This window comes from Salvelinus alpinus, chromosome 10 (assembly GCF_045679555.1).
Source record: "Salvelinus alpinus chromosome 10, SLU_Salpinus.1, whole genome shotgun sequence".
Classification (NCBI taxonomy): domain Eukaryota; kingdom Metazoa; phylum Chordata; class Actinopteri; order Salmoniformes; family Salmonidae; genus Salvelinus; species Salvelinus alpinus.
In genome coordinates this window covers 80320633-80339726 of record NC_092095.1, presented here as the reverse complement: position 1 = coordinate 80339726, position 19094 = coordinate 80320633, and the positions used below count along the sequence as shown (strand labels likewise).

Sequence of the window (19094 nt, the reverse complement as noted above, 5' to 3'; positions counted from 1 at the left end):
GATTAATAACGGGGATAAATATATCTCTACCTGACAGATTAATAACGGGGATAAATATATCTCTACCTGGCAGATTAATAACGGGGATAAATATATCTCTACCTGGCAGATTAATAACGGGGATAAATATATCTCTACCTGGCAGATTAATAACGGGGATAAATATATCTCTACCTGGCAGATTAATAACGGGGATAAATATATCTCTACCTGGCAGATTAATAACGGGGATAAATATATCTCTACCTGACAGATTAATAACGGGGATAAATATATCTCTACCTGACAGATTAATAACGGGGATAAATATATCTCTATCTGACAGATTTATAACGGGGATAAATATATCTCTATCTCTACCTGGCAGATTAATAACGGGGATAAATATATCTCTACCTGGCAGATTAATAACGGGGATAAATATATCTCTATCTGGCAGGTTAATAACGGGGATAAATATATCTCTACCTGACAGATTAATAACGGGGAAAAATATATCTCTATCTCTACCTGACAGATTAATAACGGGGATAAATATATCTCTACCTGACAGATTAATAACAGGGATAAATATATCTCTATCTGACAGATTAATAACGGGGAAAAATATATCTCTATCTCTACCTGACAGATTAATAACGGGGATAAATATATCTCTATCTCTACCTGGCAGATTAATAACGGGGATAAATATATCTCTACCTGACAGATTAATAACGGGGATAAATATATCTCTATCTCTACCTGACAGATTAATAACGGGGATAAATATATCTCTATCTCTACCTGACAGATTAATAACGGGGATAAATATATCTCCACCTGACAGATTAATAACGGGGATAAATATATCTCTATCTCTACCTGACAGATTAATAACGGGGATAAATATATCTCCACCTGACAGATTAATAACGGGGATAAATATATCTCTATCTCTACCTGACAGATTAATAACGGGGATAAATATATCTCCACCTGACAGATTAATAACGGGGATAAATATATCTCTATCTCTACCTGACAGATTAATAACGGGGATAAATATATCTCTATCTGACAGATTAATAACGGGGATAAATATATCTCTATCTCTACCTGGCAGATTAATAACGGGGATAAATATATCTCTACCTGTCAGATTAATAACGGGGATAAATATATCTCTATCTGACAGATTAATAACAGGGATAAATATATCTCTACCTGACAGATTAATAACGGGGATAAATATATCTCTATCTGACAGATTAATAACAGGGATAAATATATCTCTACCTGGCAGATTTATAACGGGGATAAATATATCTCTACCTGACAGATTAATAACGGGGATAAATATATCTCTATCTCTACCTGACAGATTAATAACGGGGATAAATATATCTCTATCTCTACCTGACAGATTAATAACGGGGATAAATATATCTCTACCTGACAGATTAATAACGGGGATAAATATATCTCTACCTGGCAGATTAATAACGGGGATAAATATATCTCTACCTGGCAGATTAATAACGGGGATAAATATATCTCTACCTCTACCTGACAGATTTATAACGGGGATAAATATATCTCTATCTCTACCTGACAGATTTATAACGGGGATAAATATATCTCAAACCGACAGATTTATAACGGGGATAAATATATCTCTATCTCTACCTGACAGATTAATAACGGGGATAAATATATCTCCACCTGACAGATTAATAACGGGGATAAATATATCTCTACCTGACAGATTAATAACGGGGATAAATATATCTCTACCTGGCAGATTAATAACGGGGATAAATGTATCTCTACCTGACAGATTAATAACGGGGATAAATATATCTCTATCTCTACCTGACAGATTTATAACGGGGATAAATATATCTCTACCTGGCAGATTAATAACGGGGATAAATGTATCTCTACCTGACAGATTAATAACGGGGATAAATATATCTCTACCTGGCAGATTAATAACGGGGATAAATATATCTCTACCTGGCAGATTAATAACGGGGATAAATATATCTCTACCTGACAGATTAATAACGGGGATAAATATATCTCTACCTGGCAGATTAATAACGGGGATAAATATATCTCTACCTGGCAGATTAATAACGGGGATAAATATATCTCTACCTGGCAGATTAATAACGGGGATAAATATATCTCTACCTGGCAGATTAATAACGGGGATAAATATATCTCTACCTGGCAGATTAATAACGGGGATAAATATATCTCTACCTGGCAGATTAATAACGGGGATAAATATATCTCTACCTGACAGATTAATAACGGGGATAAATATATCTCTATCTGACAGATTTATAACGGGGATAAATATATCTCTATCTCTACCTGGCAGATTAATAACGGGGATAAATATATCTCTACCTGACAGATTAATAACGGGGATAAATATATCTCTACCTGGCAGATTAATAACGGGGATAAATATATCTCTACCTGGCAGATTAATAACGGGGATAAATATATCTCTATCTGGCAGGTTAATAACGGGGATAAATATATCTCTATCTCTATCTGACAGATTAATAACAGGGATAAATATATCTCTATCTCTACCTGACAGATTTATAACGGGGATAAATATATCTCTACCTGACAGATTAATAACGGGGATAAATATATCTCTATCTCTACCTGACAGATTAATAACAGGGATAAATATATCTCTACCTGACAGATTAATAACGGGGATAAATATATCTCTATCTCTACCTGGCAGATTAATAACAGGGATAAATATATCTCTATCTGGCAGATTAATAACAGGGATAAATATATCTCTACCTGACAGATTAATAACAGGGATAAATATATCTCTATCTGACAGATTAATAACGGGGATAAATATATCTCTATCTGACAGATTAATAACGGGGATAAATATATCTCTATCTGACAGATTAATAACGGGGATAAATATATCTCTATCTCTACCTGGCAGATTAATAACAGGGATAAATATATCTCTACCTGACAGATTAATAACAGGGATAAATATATCTCTATCTGACAGATTAATAACGGGGATAAATATATCTCTATCTGACAGATTTATAACGGGGATAAATATATCTCAAACCGACAGATTTATAACGGGGATAAATATATCTCTATCTCTACCTGACAGATTAATAACGGGGATAAATATATCTCTATCTCTACCTGACAGATTAATAACGGGGATAAATATATCTCTACCTGGCAGATTAATAACGGGGATAAATGTATCTCTACCTGACAGATTAATAACGGGGATAAATATATCTCTACCTGGCAGATTAATAACGGGGATAAATATATCTCTACCTGGCAGATTAATAACGGGGATAAATATATCTCTACCTGACAGATTAATAACGGGGATAAATATATCTCTACCTGGCAGATTAATAACGGGGATAAATATATCTCTACCTGGCAGATTAATAACGGGGATAAATATATCTCTACCTGGCAGATTAATAACGGGGATAAATATATCTCTACCTGGCAGATTAATAACGGGGATAAATATATCTCTACCTGGCAGATTAATAACGGGGATAAATATATCTCTACCTGGCAGATTAATAACGGGGATAAATATATCTCTACCTGACAGATTAATAACGGGGATAAATATATCTCTATCTGACAGATTTATAACGGGGATAAATATATCTCTATCTCTACCTGGCAGATTAATAACGGGGATAAATATATCTCTACCTGTCAGATTAATAACGGGGATAAATATATCTCTACCTGACAGATTAATAACGGGGATAAATATATCTCTACCTGGCAGATTAATAACGGGGATAAATATATCTCTACCTGGCAGATTAATAACGGGGATAAATATATCTCTATCTGGCAGGTTAATAACGGGGATAAATATATCTCTACCTGACAGATTAATAACGGGGAAAAATATATCTCTATCTCTACCTGACAGATTAATAACGGGGATAAATATATCTCTACCTGGCAGATTAATAACGGGGATAAATATATCTCTACCTGACAGATTTATAACGGGGATAAATATATCTCTATCTCTACCTGCCAGATTTATAACGGGGATAAATATATCTCTACCTGGCAGATTAATAACGGGGATAAATATATCTCTATCTCTACCTGACAGATTAATAACGGGGATAAATATATCTCTACCTGACAGATTAATAACGGGGATAAATATCTCTCTATCTCTACCTGACAGATTAATAACGGGGATAAATATATCTCTACCTGGCAGATTAATAACGGGGATAAATATATCTCTATCTGACAGATTAATAACAGGGATAAATATATCTCTATCTCTACCTGACAGATTAATAACGGGGATAAATATATCTCTACCTGACAGATTTATAACGGGGATAAATATAGCTCTACCTGACAGATTAATAACGGGGATAAATATCTCTCTATCTCTACCTGACAGATTAATAACGGGGATAAATATATCTCTACCTGGCAGATTAATAACGGGGATAAATATATCTCTACCTGACAGATTTATAACGGGGATAAATATATCTCTATCTCTACCTGACAGATTAATAACGGGGATAAATATATCTCTACCTGACAGATTAATAACGGGGATAAATATATCTCTATCTCTACCTGGCAGATTAATAACGGGGATAAATATATCTCTATCTGACAGATTTATAACGGGGATAAATATCTCTCTACCTGGCAGATTAATAACGGGGATAAATATATCTCTATCTGACAGATTTATAACGGGGATAAATATATCTCTATCTGACAGATTTATAACGGGGATAAATATATCTCTATCTCCACCTGACAGATTAATAACGGGGATAAATATATCTCTACCTGACAGATTAATAACAGGGATAAATATATCTCTATCTGACAGATTAATAACAGGGATAAATATATCTCTATCTGACAGATTAATAACAGGGATAAATATATCTCTATCTGACAGATTTATAACGGGGATAAATATATCTCTACCTGGCAGATTAATAACGGGGATAAATATATCTCTACCTGACAGATTAATAACGGGGATAAATATATCTCTACCTGACAGATTTATAACGGGGATAAATATCTCTCTACCTGACAGATTTATAACGGGGATAAATATATCTCTACCTGACAGATTAATAATGGGGATAAATATATCTCTACCTGACAGATTTATAACGGGGATAAATATCTCTCTACCTGACAGATTTATAACGGGGATAAATATATCTCTACCTGACAGATTTATAACGGGGATAAATATATCTCTACCTGACAGATTTATAACGGGGATAAATATCTCTCTACCTGACAGATTTATAACGGGGATAAATATCTCTCTACCTGACAGATTTATAACGGGGATAAATATCTCTCTACCTGACAGATTTATAACGGGGATAAATATATCTCAAACTGGGGGATATTTTTATTATGCTAATTAGATGTCTGCGGTGGCGCTGACATCAAACTAATGGGGTTAATATCCAAAATCTCCAACTATCCCTTTAAAGGCATGTACCCAGCAAAAAATATTTAAAAATGTTTTTTTAATCCCAAACACTCCCCCCCCCCCAAAAAAAAATATCTGCATTAAAATAGATTTTATTTTATTTGGCCCGCCACAGCTAAAGTAATATTGGGGAAAAACTGTTTGGGTTAGTATTGTATAGTAACTGACCCTGGTCCACTAGGAACCTCTGTCTCTTGGTACTGTAGGGTTAGTATTGTATAGTAACTGACCCTGGTCCACTAGGAACCTCTGTCTCTTGGTACTGTAGGGTTAGTATTGTATAGTAACGGACCCTGGTCCACTAGGAACATCTGTCTCTTGGTACTGTAGGGTTAGTATTGTATAGTAACAGACCCTGGTCCACTAGGAACCTCTGTCTCTTGGTACAGTAGGGTTAGTATTGTATAGTAACAGACCCTGGTCCACTAGGAACCTCTGTCTCGTGGTACTGTAGGGTTAGTATTGTATAGTAACTGACCCTGGTCCACTAGGAACCTCTGTCTCTTGGTACTGTAGGGTTAGTATTGTATAGTAACAGACCCTGGTCCACTAGGAACCTCTGTCTCTTGGTACTGTAGGGTTAGTATTGTATAGTAACGGACCCTGGTCCACTAGGAACCTCTGTCTCTTGGTACTGTAGGGTTAGTATTGTATAGTAACGGACCCTGGTCCACTAGGAACCTGTCTCTTGGTACTGTAGGGTTAGTATTGTATAGTAACGGACCTCTGTCTCTTGGTTCTGTAGGGTTAGTATTGTATAGTAACAGACCCTGGTCCACTAGGAACCTCTGTCTCTTGGTACTGTAGGGTTAGTATTGTATAGTAACGGACCCTGGTCCACTAGGAACCTCTGTCTCTTGGTACTGTAGGGTTAGTATTGTATAGTAACGGACCTCTGTCTCTTGGTACTGTAGGGTTAGTATTGTATAGTAACGGACCTCTGTCTTTTGGTACTGTAGGGTTAGTATTGTATAGTAACGGACCTCTGTCTCTTGGTACTGTAGGGTTAGTATTGTATAGTAACGGACCTCTGTCTCTTGGTACTGTAGGGTTAGTATTGTATAGTAACGGACCCTGGTCCACTAGGAACCTCTGTCTCTTGGTACTGTAGGGTTAGTATTGTATAGTAACGGACCTCTGTCTCTTGGTACTGTAGGGTTAGTATTGTATAGTAACGGACCCTGGTCCACTAGGAACCTCTGTCTCTTGGTACTGTAGGGTTAGTATTGTATAGTAACGGACCTCTGTCTCTTGGTACTGTAGGGTTAGTATTGTATAGTAACGGACCCTGGTCCACTAGGAACCTCTGTCTCTTGGTTCTGTAGGGTTAGAATTGTATAGTAACGGACCCTGGTCCACTAGGAACCTCTGTCTCTTGGTGCTGTAGGGTTAGTATTGTATAGTAACTGACCCTGGTCCACTAGGGACCTCTGTCTCTTGGTTCTGTAGGGTTAGTATTGTATAGTAACGGACCTTGAAGCTGTATCCCTGGTCCACTAGGAACCTCTGTCTCTTGGTACTGTAGGGTTAGTATTGTATAGTAACGGACCCTGGTCCACTAGGAACCTCTGTCTCTTGGTACTGTAGGGTTAGTATTGTATAGTAACGGACCCTGGTCCACTAGGAACCTCTGTCTCTTGGTACTGTAGGGTTAGTATTGTATAGTAACGGACCTTGAAGCTGTATCCCTGGTCCACTAGGAACCTCTGTCTCTTGGTACTGTAGGGTTAGTATTGTATAGTAACGGACCCTGGTCCACTAGGAACCTCTGTCTCTTGGTACTGTAGGGTTAGTATTGTATAGTAACGGACCTCTGTCTCTTGGTTCTGTAGGGTTAGTATTGTATAGTAACGGACCTTGAAGCTGTATCCCTGGTCCACTAGGAACCGCTGTCTCTTGGTGCTGTAAGCCATCTCCTGAGTATCCTGAGACACCAACGAGTAGAAGTACGCATTATACTCCTCCGCAACCATACCTGGGGGAGGGGTGTGTGTGTGTGTGGAGGTGTGTGTGTGTGGAGGTGTGCGTGTGTGGAGGTGTGTAGGTGTGTGTGTGTGTGTGTGAGGTGTGGAGGTGTGTGTGTGTGGAGGTGTGTGTGTGTGGAGGTGTGTGTGTGTAGATGTGTGTGTGTGTGTGTGTGGAGGTGTGTGTGTGTGTGGAGGTGTGTGTGTGTAGATGTGTGTGTGTGTAGATGTGTGTGTGTGTGTGTGTAGAAAGGGGAAACAGGAAAATACTATCAGTGAAGGTCAACTTCAATCTCACAGTCAAATAAATCATGGCATTTGACCACACAATACATACACGTGATGGTTACACCACACACACACACACACACACACACACACACACACACACACACACACACACACACACACACACACACACACACACACACACACACACACACACACACACACACACACACACACACACACACACACCTTTCTTGGCTCGCAGCACCCTGCCCAGCCTCTGAGCCTCCTGTCTGCGAGAACCCCCGTGAGAGGAGATCTGGATCAGTACGTTAGCCTCCGGCAGGTCAAAGGACGTGTCACCCACCTGGGAACAATGGAGAGAGACAGACAGACAGACAGACAGACAGACAGACAGAGAGACAGAGAGACAGAGAGACAGAGAGAGAGAGAGATAGAGAGAGAGAGAGAGAGGAGAGAGAGACAGAGAGAGACAGAGAGAGAGACAGAGACAGAGAGAGACAGAGAGAGAGACAGAGACAGAGAGAGACAGAGAGAGAGAGAGAGAGAGAGAGAGAGAGAGAGAGAGAGAGAGAGAGAGAGAGAGAGAGAGAGAGAGAGAGAGAGAGAGAGAGAGAGAGAGAGAGAGAGAGAGAGAGAGAGAGAGAGAGAGAGAGAGAGAGAGAGAGAGAGAGAGAGAGAGAGAGAGAGAGAGAGAGAGAGAGAGAGAGAGAGAGAGAGAGAGAGACAGAGAGAGAGAGAGAGAGAGAGACAGAGAGTGAATACAGGTAACTGCCAAAATAATGGAACCTATTTATTAAATGAGGGATAGAAAGTACAATGAAAGCAGGTGCTTCCACACAGGTGTGGTTCCTGAGTTAATTATGCAATTAACATCCCATCATGCTTAGCGTCATGTACAGTGGGGAGAACAAGTATTTGATACACTGCCGATTTTGCAGGTTTTCCTACTTACAAAGCATGTAGAGTTCTGTAATTTTTATCATAGGTACACTTCAACTGTGAGAGACCGAATCTAAAACAAAAATCCAGAAAATCACATTGTATGATTTTTAAGTAATTAATTTGCATTTTATTGCATGACATAAGTATTTGATACATCAGAAAAGCAGAACTTAATATTTGGTACAGAAACCTTTGTTTGCAATTACAGAGATCATACGTTTCCTGTAGTTCTTGACCAGGTTTGCACACACTGCAGCATGGATTTTGGCCCACTCCTCCATACAGACCTTCTCCAGATCCTTCAGGTTTCGGGGCTGTCGCTGGGCAATACGGACTTTCAGCTCCCTCCAAAGATTTTCTATTGGGTTCAGGTCTCGAGACTGGCTAGGCCACTGCAGGACCTTGAGATGCTTCTTACGGAGCCACTCCTTAGTTGCCCTGGCTGTGTGTTTCGGGTCGTTGTCATGCTGGAAGACCCAGCCACGACCCATCTTCAATGCTCTTACTGAGGGATCTGGCGATACATGGCCCCATCCATCCTCCCCTCAATACGGTGCAGTCGTCCTGTCCCCTTTGCAGAAAAGCATCCCCAAAGAATGATGTTTCCACCTCCATGCTTCACGGTTGGGATGGTGTTCTTGGGGTTGTACTCATCCTTCTTCTTCCTCCAAACACGGCGAGTGGAGTTTAGACCAAAAAGCTCTATTTTTGTCTCATCAGACCACATGACCTTCTCCCATTCCTCCTCTGGATCATCCAGATGGTCATTGGCAAACTTCAGACGGGCCTGGACATGCGCTGGCTTGAGCAGGGGGACCTTGCGTGCGCTGCAGGATTTTAATCCATGACGGCGTAGTGTGTTACTAATGGATTTCTTTGAGACTGTGGTCCCAGCTCTCTTCAGGTCATTGACCAGGTCCTGCCGTGTAGTTCTGGGCTGATCCCTCACCTTCCTCATGATCACTGATGCCCCACGAGGTGAGATCTTGCATGGAGCCCCAGACCGAGGGTGATTGACCGTCATCTTGAACGTCTTCCATTTTCTAATAATTGCGCCAACAGTTGTTGCCTTCTCACCAAGCTGCTTGCCTATTGTCCTGTAGCCCATCCCAGCCTTGTGCAGGTCTACAATGTTATCCCTGATGTCCTTACACAGCTCTCTGGTCTTGGCCATTGTGGAGAGGTTGGAGTCTGTTTGATTGAGTGTGTGGACAGGTGTCTTTTATACAGCTAACGAGTTCAAACAGGTGCAGTTAATACAGGTAATGAGTGGAGAACAGGAGGGCTTCTTAAAGAAAAACTAACAGGTCTGTGAGAGCCGGAATTCTTACTGGTTGGTAGGTGATCAAATACTTATGTCATGCAATAAAATGCAAATTACTTAAAAATCATACAATGTGATTTTCTGGATTTTTGTTTTAGATTCCGTCTCTCACAGTTGAAGTGTACCTATGATAAAAATTACAGACCTCTACATGCTTTGTAAGTAGGAAAACCTGCAAAATCGGCAGTGTATCAAATACTTGTTCTCCCCACTGTATAAAAATGCTGGGCAGGCCATTATTTTGGCTCCCTTGGCTTTTCCCCCCAGAGGATGACAACGCCAAACATCCACAGGACACGAGAGGTCACTGAATGGTTTGACGAGCATGAAAAACGACGTGAACCAATATGCCACGGCCGTCTCAGACACCAGAACTCAAACCCAATCGAACACGTACGGGAGATTCTGGAGCGGCGCCTGAGACGGCGGCTTCCCGCCGCTATCAACAAAACACCGGTTTTGAACCGGTTCTGCTTCTGGTTCTGACCCAACACCCACTATCAACAAAACACCAAATGATCAAATTCCTGGTGGAAGAACGATGTCTCATCCCTCCAAGAGAGTTCCAGACACACATCTATACCAAGGAGCATTAAAGTGGTTCTGGTTGGTTCTGACCCAACACCCTGGGAAGACACTGTGTAGAATCTATACCAAGGAGCATTGAAGTGGTTCTGGTTGGTTCTGACCCAACACCCTGGGAAGAAACTGTGTAGAATCTATACCAAGGAGCATTGAAGTGGTTCTGGTTGGTTCTGACCCAACACCCTGGGAAGACACTGTGTAGAATCTATACCAAGGAGCATTGAAGTGGTTCTGGTTGGTTCTGACCCAACACCCTGGGAAGACACTGTGTAGAATCTATACCAAGGAGCATTAAAGTGGTTCTGGTTGGTTCTGACCCAACACCCTGGGTAGACACTGTGTAGAATCTATACCAAGGAGCATTGAAGTGGTTCTGGTTCTGATCCAACACCCTGGGAAGACACTGTGTAGAATCTATACCAAGGAGCATTGAAGTGGTTCTGGTTCTGACTCAACACCCTGGGAAGACCCTGTGTAGAATCTATACCAAGGAGCATTGAAGTGGTTCTGGTTGGTTCTGACCCAACACCCTGGGAAGACACTGTGTAGAATCTATACCAAGGAGCATTAAAGTGGTTCTGACCCAACACCCTGGGAAGACACTGTGTAGAATCTATACCAAGGAGCATTAAAGTGGTTCTGACCCAACACCCTGGGAAGACACTGTGTAGAATCTATACCAAGGAGCATTGAAGTGGTTCTGGTTGGTTCTGACCCAACACCCTGGGAAGACACTGTGTAGAATCTATACCAAGGAGCATTGAAGTGGTTCTGGTTGGTTCTGACCCAACACCCTGGGAAGACCCTGTGTAGAATCTATACCAAGGAGCATTGAAGTGGTTCTGACCCAACACCCTGGGAAGACCCTGTGTAGAATCTATACCAAGGACCATTGAAGTGGTTCTGACCCAACACCCTGGGAAGACACTGTGTAGAATCTATACCAAGGACCATTGAAGTGGTTCTGGTTGGTTCTGACCCAACACCCTGGGAAGACACTGTGTAGAATCTATACAAAGGAGCATTAAAGTGGTTCTGACCCAACACCCTGGGAAGACACTGTGTAGAATCTATACCAAGGAGCATTGAAGTGGTTCTGGTTCTGACTCAACACCCTGGGAAGACCCTGTGTAGAATCTATACCAAGGAGCATTGAAGTGGTTCTGGTTGGTTCTGACCCAACACCCTGGGAAGACACTGTGTAGAATCTATACCAAGGAGCATTAAAGTGGTTCTGACCCAACACCCTGGGAAGACACTGTGTAGAATCTATACCAAGGAGCATTAAAGTGGTTCTGACCCAACACCCTGGGAAGACACTGTGTAGAATCTATACCAAGGAGCATTGAAGTGGTTCTGGTTGGTTCTGACCCAACACCCTGGGAAGACACTGTGTAGAATCTATACCAAGGAGCATTGAAGTGGTTCTGGTTGGTTCTGACCCAACACCCTGGGAAGACCCTGTGTAGAATCTATACCAAGGAGCATTGAAGTGGTTCTGACCCAACACCCTGGGAAGACCCTGTGTAGAATCTATACCAAGGACCATTGAAGTGGTTCTGACCCAACACCCTGGGAAGACACTGTGTAGAATCTATACCAAGGACCATTGAAGTGGTTCTGGTTGGTTCTGACCCAACACCCTGGGAAGACACTGTGTAGAATCTATACAAAGGAGCATTAAAGTGGTTCTGACCCAACACCCTGGGAAGACACTGTGTTTATGTCGGTCGTTAGCTGGACATGGGTACATGAGGGTCCATCTCCCTCTCACATGACGGCTAAAGAGGAAAACGAGACCAACACTACCAATATATTCAGCTGTCGTTACCCAGAATGCCTCAGTTATCACCTGTATGACCACAATGAGAGACGACAGACTGAGCCACTCAACCCAGGGGTGTATTCATTAAAACCGGAGCAAAACGTATCGCAACGAATAAAATGTGTTTCTACTGGGACAAATTCACTTAGGTCCCTCCCCGTTTGGAGATGAATACAGCCCAGGTAACCTTGGAGATATTACGTGATGGGGGAGGAGTTGGTTACCTTGGAGACATGTGATGGGGGGGGGGGGGAGTTGGTTACCTTGGAGACACGTGATGGGGAAGAGTTGGTTACCTTGGTGACATGTGATGGGGGAGGAGTTTGTTACCTTGGAGATGAAGATGGTGTTGATCTTGGGGTTGTGTTTAAAGTTCTGCAGAATCTGCATCCTCTCTCCCTGAGAGGTGGGACCATAGATATAGGGCCTGAGAGGAGAGAGACGTTAGAGGTACGAGGTAATAACATGGCTATATACACATGGTACCAGTACTGAGTCAATGTGCTGAGGTACCAGGTAATAACATGGCTATATACACATGGTACCAGTACTGAGTCAATGTGCTGAGGTACCAGGTAATAACATGGCTATATACACATGGTACCAGTACTGAGTCAATGTGCTGAGGTACCAGGTAATAACATGGCTATATACACATGGTACCAGGTAATAACATGGCTATATACACATGGTACCAGTACTGAGACAATGTGCTGAGGTACCAGGTAATAACATGGCTATATACACATGGTACCAGTACTGAGTCAATGTGCTGAGGTACCAGGTAATAACATGGCTATATACACATGGTACCAGTACTGAGTCAATGTGCTGAGGTACCAGGTAATAACATGGCTATATACACATGGTACCAGGTAATAACATGGCTATATACACATGGTACCAGGTAATAACATGGCTATATACACATGGTACCAGTACTGAGTCAATGTACTGAGGTACGAGGTAATAACATGGCTATATACACATGGTACCAGTACTGAGTCAATGTGCTGAGGTACCAGGTAATAACATGGCTATATACACATGGTACCAGTACTGAGTCAATGTGCTGAGGTACCAGGTAATAACATGGCTATATACACATGGTACCAGTACTGAGTCAATGTGCTGAGGTAATAACATGGCTATATACACATGGTACCGGTACTGAGTCAATGTGCTGAGGTACCAGGTAATAACATGGCTATATAGACATGGTACCAGTACTGAGTCAATGTGCTAAGGTACCAGGTAATAACATGGCTATATACACATGGTACCAGTACTGAGACAATGTGCTGAGGTACCAGGTAATAACATGGCTATATACACATGGTACCAGTACTGAGACAATGTGCTGAGGTACCAGGTAATAACATGGCTATATACACATGGTACCAGTACTGAGTCAATGTGCTGAGGTACCAGGTAATAACATGGCTATATACACATGGTACCAGTACTGAGTCAATGTGCTGAGGTACCAGGTAATAACATGGCTATATACACATGGTACCAGTACTGAGTCAATGTGCTGAGGTACCAGGTAATAACATGGCTATATACACATGGTACCAGGTAATAACATGGCTATATACACATGGTACCAGTACTGAGACAATGTGCTGAGGTACCAGGTAATAACATGGCTATATACACATGGTACCAGTACTGAGTCAATGTGCTGAGGTAATAACATGGCTATATACACATGGTACCAGTACTGAGTCAATGTGCTGAGGTACCAGGTAATAACATGGCTATATACACATGGTACCAGGTAATAACATGGCTATATACACATGGTACCAGGTAATAACATGGCTATATACACATGGTACCAGTACTGAGACAATGTGCTGAGGTACCAGGTAATAACATGGCTATATACACATGGTACCAGTACTGAGTCAATGTGCTGAGGTACCAGGTAATAACATGGCTATATACACATGGTACCAGTACTGAGTCAATGTGCTGAGGTACCAGGTAATAACATGGCTATATACACATGGTACCAGTACTGAGTCAATGTGCTGAGGTACCAGGTAATAACATGGCTATATACACATGGTACCGGTACTGAGTCAATGTGCTGAGGTACCAGGTAATAACATGGCTATATACACATGGTACCAGTACTGAGTCAATGTGCTGAGGTACCAGGTAATAACATGGCTATATAGACATGGTACCAGTACTGAGTCAATGTGCTAAGGTACCAGGTAATAACATGGCTATATACACATGGTACCAGTACTGAGACAATGTGCTGAGGTACCAGGTAATAACCTGGCTATATACACATGGTACCAGTACTGAGTCAATGTGCTGAGGTACCAGGTAATAACATGGCTATATACACATGGTACCAGTACTGAGTCAATGTGCTGAGGTACCAGGTAATAAACAAAACAAACATTCTACAGACATTATACCACGATGATAAATCAAAAAAGTATTTTTTTTAAATCCCCCCCCCCCAAAAAAAAAACTGATATCACATTTACATACTACTATAGTATTCAGACCCTTTACTCAGTACTTTGTTGAAGCACCTTTGGCAGCGATTACCGCATCAAGTCTTCTTGGGTATGACGCTACAAGCTTGGCGCACCTGTATTTGGGGAGTTTCTCCCATTCTTCTCTGCAGATCCTCTCAAACTCTGTCAGGTTGGATGGGGAGCGTCGCTGTACAGCTATTTTCAGGTTTTTCCAGAGATGTTAGATCGGGTTCAAGTCTGAGCTCTGGCTGGGCCACTCAAGGACATTCAGAGACTTGTCCCGAAGCCACTCCTGCGTTGTCTTGGCTGTGTGCTTAGGGTTGTTGTCCTGTTGGAAGGTGAAGCTTCGCCCCAGTCTGTGGTCCTGACCACTCTGGAGCAGGTTTTCATCAAGGATCTCTCTGTACTTTACTCTGTTCATCTTTCCCTCGATCCTGACTAGTCTACCAGTCCCTGCCGCTGAAAACCATCCCAACAGCATGATGCTGCCACCACCATGCTTCACTATAGGGATGGTGCCAGGTTTCCTCCAGGCGTGACGCTTTGCCACAGAGTTCAATCTTGGTTTCATCAGACCAGAGAATCTTGTTTCTTATGGTTTGAGAGTCCTTTAGGTGCCTTTTGGCAAACTCCAAGCGGGCTGTCATGTGCCTTTTACTGAGGAGTGGCTTCCGTCTGGCCACTCTACCAGAAAGGCCTGATTGGTGGATTGCTGCAGAGATGGTTGTCCTTCTGGAAGGTTCTCCCATCTCCACAGAGGAACTGGAGCTCTGTTAGTGTGACCATCAGGTTCTTGCTAACCTCCCTGACCAAGGCCCTTCTCCCCGATTGCTCAGTTTGGCCGGGTGGCCAGCTCTAGGAAGAGTCTTGGTGGTTCCAGATGGCTGTGTGTGTGTGTGTGTGTGTGTGTGTGTGTGTGTGTGTGTGTGTGTGTGTGTCCACCTACTTGTTGAGGCGGATAGCGTACTCCTTCAGAGCGAACACGTTGTCAGCGAACACCATGATCTTGTCATTGCGTCTCTCGTGGAACTTGATGAGGAACTGACAGGCTCTGAACTTGTTGGGGTTCATGGTGTAGAGGAGGATACGTCTCTTCGTCTTGATGGCCACGTATTCCCGGTAGAACTCCGGAGACATCGGACACCACACCTAGAAGACGGACGAACACATTCTGAGATGAAACGACACATTTCCGTGTAAGTATGTAAGTTATTTTTTTCTTCTGAGGTCTTGGCTGATTTCTTTTGATTTTTCCCATGATGTCAAGCAAAAAGGACACTGAGTTTGAAGGTAGACCTTGAAATACATCCACAGGTACACCTCCAATTGACTCAAATTATGTCAATTAGCCTATCAGAAGCTTCTAAAGCCATGACATCATTTTCTGGTCTTTTCCAAGCTGTTTAAAGGCACAGTCAACTTAGTGTATGTAAACTTCTGATCCACTGGAATTGTGATACAGAGAATTATAAGTGAAATAATCTGTCTGTAAACAATTGTTGGAAAAATGACTTGTGTCATGCACAAAGTAGATGTCCTAGCCGACCTGCCAAAACTATAGTTTCTTTATCAAGAAATGTGTGGAGTGGTTGAAAAACGAGTTTTAATGACTCCAACCTAAGTGTATGTAAACTTCCGACTTCAACTGTATCTGTTCTGTCCTGCCGATACACGGCCAACTGTATAGTATCCGTGTCGTCGTTCAGCAACGACTCGGTGAAACAAAAGATGACAGTTTTTGCAAAAATGTAAAAATAAAAAAAATATATTTTTTGCTTTGACATTATAGGGAATTGTGAATTATTATTTTATTTTTTAAATCAACTTTAAATTCAGGCTGCAACAACAAAATGTGTAATAAGTCAAGAGGTATGAATACTTTCTGAAGGCTCTGTATAAAGGCCGTGCAGAGACAGATCCCTGTTTAACTTGCTGTACCTTCATCATTATCTAGCAGAGAAATTACAACTATTGGCTCACAGGGCTGTATCTTGTTGACTGTGACCTATGACCCTGTACAGAGCGGGTTAAAAAAAACATTCCAGTTCTCTTCCAATTGGAACGAGCTACAAAAAGGACATTAAATTACAGGAGCTCCTTCAATGAGTTCAAGGGTCAAATCTATGGTGGACAATAAAGTGAAGTGGGGGGGGGGGGGGGGGCTATCAATGTTTTGACCCCTAGATACAAGTCCCCCAAATAAGTATTGCCTGTAAATGTGGGATTTAAAATGTTTGTGTTTGATATTGTCATTGTGTCTGGAAATGTGTGTTGATTTCCTGGTCAGGTGTCTCTTAGGAAATATGGTTTTAAATCTCAATGAGACTAAAACCTGGTAAAAATAAAGATTTTAATTTATTTAAAAAATCAGCCAACCACTAGGTTGGCTGATTCAGCCAACCACTAGGTCCTCTGATAATAATTATCTCATGCGAATAATTGTTTTAAAATGTTACCTTTATTTAACTAGCCAGTTAAGAACACATTCTTATTTACAATGACGGCCTAGGAACAGTGGGTTAACTGGTCTAGTGGGTTAACTGGTCTAGGAACAGTGGGTTATCTGGTCTAGGAACAGTGGGTTAACTGGTCTAGGAACAGTGGGTTATCTGGTCTAGGAACAGTGGGTTAACTGGTCTAGGAACAGTGGGTTAACTGGTCTAGGAACAGTGGGTTATCTGGTCTAGGAACAGTGGGTTATCTGGTCTAGGAACAGTGGGTTATCTGGTCTAGGAACAGTGGGTTATCTGGTCTAGTGGGTTAACTGGTCTAGGAACAGTGGGTTAACTGGTCTATTGGGTTAACTGGTCTAGGAACAGTGGGTTAACTGGTCTAGTGGGTTAACTGGTCTAGTGGGTTAACTGGTCTAGGAACAGTGGGTTATCTGATCTAGTGGGTTAACTGGTCTAGTGGGTTAACTGGTCTAGGAACAGTGGGTTAACTGGTCTAGGAACAGTGGGTTAACTGGTCTAGGAACAGTGGGTTATCTGGTCTAGGAATAGTGGGTTAACTGGTCTAGGAACAGTGGGTCATCTGGTCTAGGAACAGTGGGTTAACTGGTCTAGTGGGTTAACTGGCCTAGGAACAGTGGGTTAACTGGCCTAGGAACAGTGGGTTAACTGGTCTAGGAACAGTGGGTTAACTGGTCTAGTGGGTTATCTGGTCTAGGAACAGTGGGTTAACTGGTCTAGTGGGTTAACTGGTCTAGGAACAGTGGGTCAACTGCCTTGTTCAGGGGCAGAATGACGGATTTTTTCCTTGTCAGCTCTGGGATTCGATCTAGCAACGTGAAGAGACTCTGGACTCAGGGGGTTTAACTGACATGAAGAGACTCTGGACTCAGGGGGTTTAACTGACATGAAGAGACTCTGGACTCAGGGGGTTTAACTGACATGAAGAGACTCTGGACTCAGGGGGTTTAACTGACATGAAGAGACTCTGGACTCAGGGGGTTTAACTGACATGAAGAGACTCTGGACTCAGGGGGTTTAACTGACATGAAGAGACTCTGGACTCAGGGGGTTTAACTGACATGAAGAGACTCTGGACTCAGGGGGTTTAACTGACATGAAGAGACTCTGGACTCAGGGGGTTTAACTGACATGAAGAGACTCTGGACTCAGGGGGTTTAACTGACATGAAGAGACTCTGGACTCAGGGGGTTTAACTGACATGAAGAGACCCTGGACTCAGGGGGTTTAACTGACATGAAGAGACCCTGGACTCAGGGGGTTTAACTGACATGAAGAGACTCTGGACTCAGGGGGTTTAACTGACATGAAGAGACTCTGGACTCAGGGGGTTTAACTGACATGAAGAGACTCTGGACTCAGGGGGTTTAACTGACATGAAGAGACCCTGGACTCAGGGGGTTTAACTGACATGAAGAGACCCTGGACTCAGGGGGTTTAACTGACATGAAGAACGTGAAGAAGCCACTGCCGTATGTTTGTCTTGTGGGAAACAGGAAGCGTAGAATCATCGGCATAAAGGAAAAAAAACGTCACAGGAAGCATCTGCTATCAAGTCATTGATGCCCAGCGGGGAATCTTGACCCCAGCAAGAGTAGCTGCAGCATGTGCAGTAGATAATGGGAATCCTAATGAAGTAATTAACTCGACCTGATCTGGCTTGACCCAAAACC

At 42.1% G+C, this 19094-nt stretch overlaps 1 protein-coding gene across 1 annotated transcript in view; it reads right to left on the bottom strand.

Moving 5' to 3' along the window:
• Window positions 1-19094, bottom strand: part of ercc3 (excision repair cross-complementation group 3) — a 64465-nt gene that overhangs the window by 13314 nt on the left and 32057 nt on the right. The window contains exons 11-14 of the mRNA XM_071330947.1: window positions 15897-16099; window positions 12774-12870; window positions 7993-8110; window positions 7408-7526 (exon numbers count right to left, since the gene is read on the bottom strand). Of these exons, the coding sequence (XP_071187048.1) occupies window positions 7408-7526; window positions 7993-8110; window positions 12774-12870; window positions 15897-16099 (537 nt within the window). The remainder of the gene's footprint in view (window positions 1-7407; window positions 7527-7992; window positions 8111-12773; window positions 12871-15896; window positions 16100-19094) is intronic.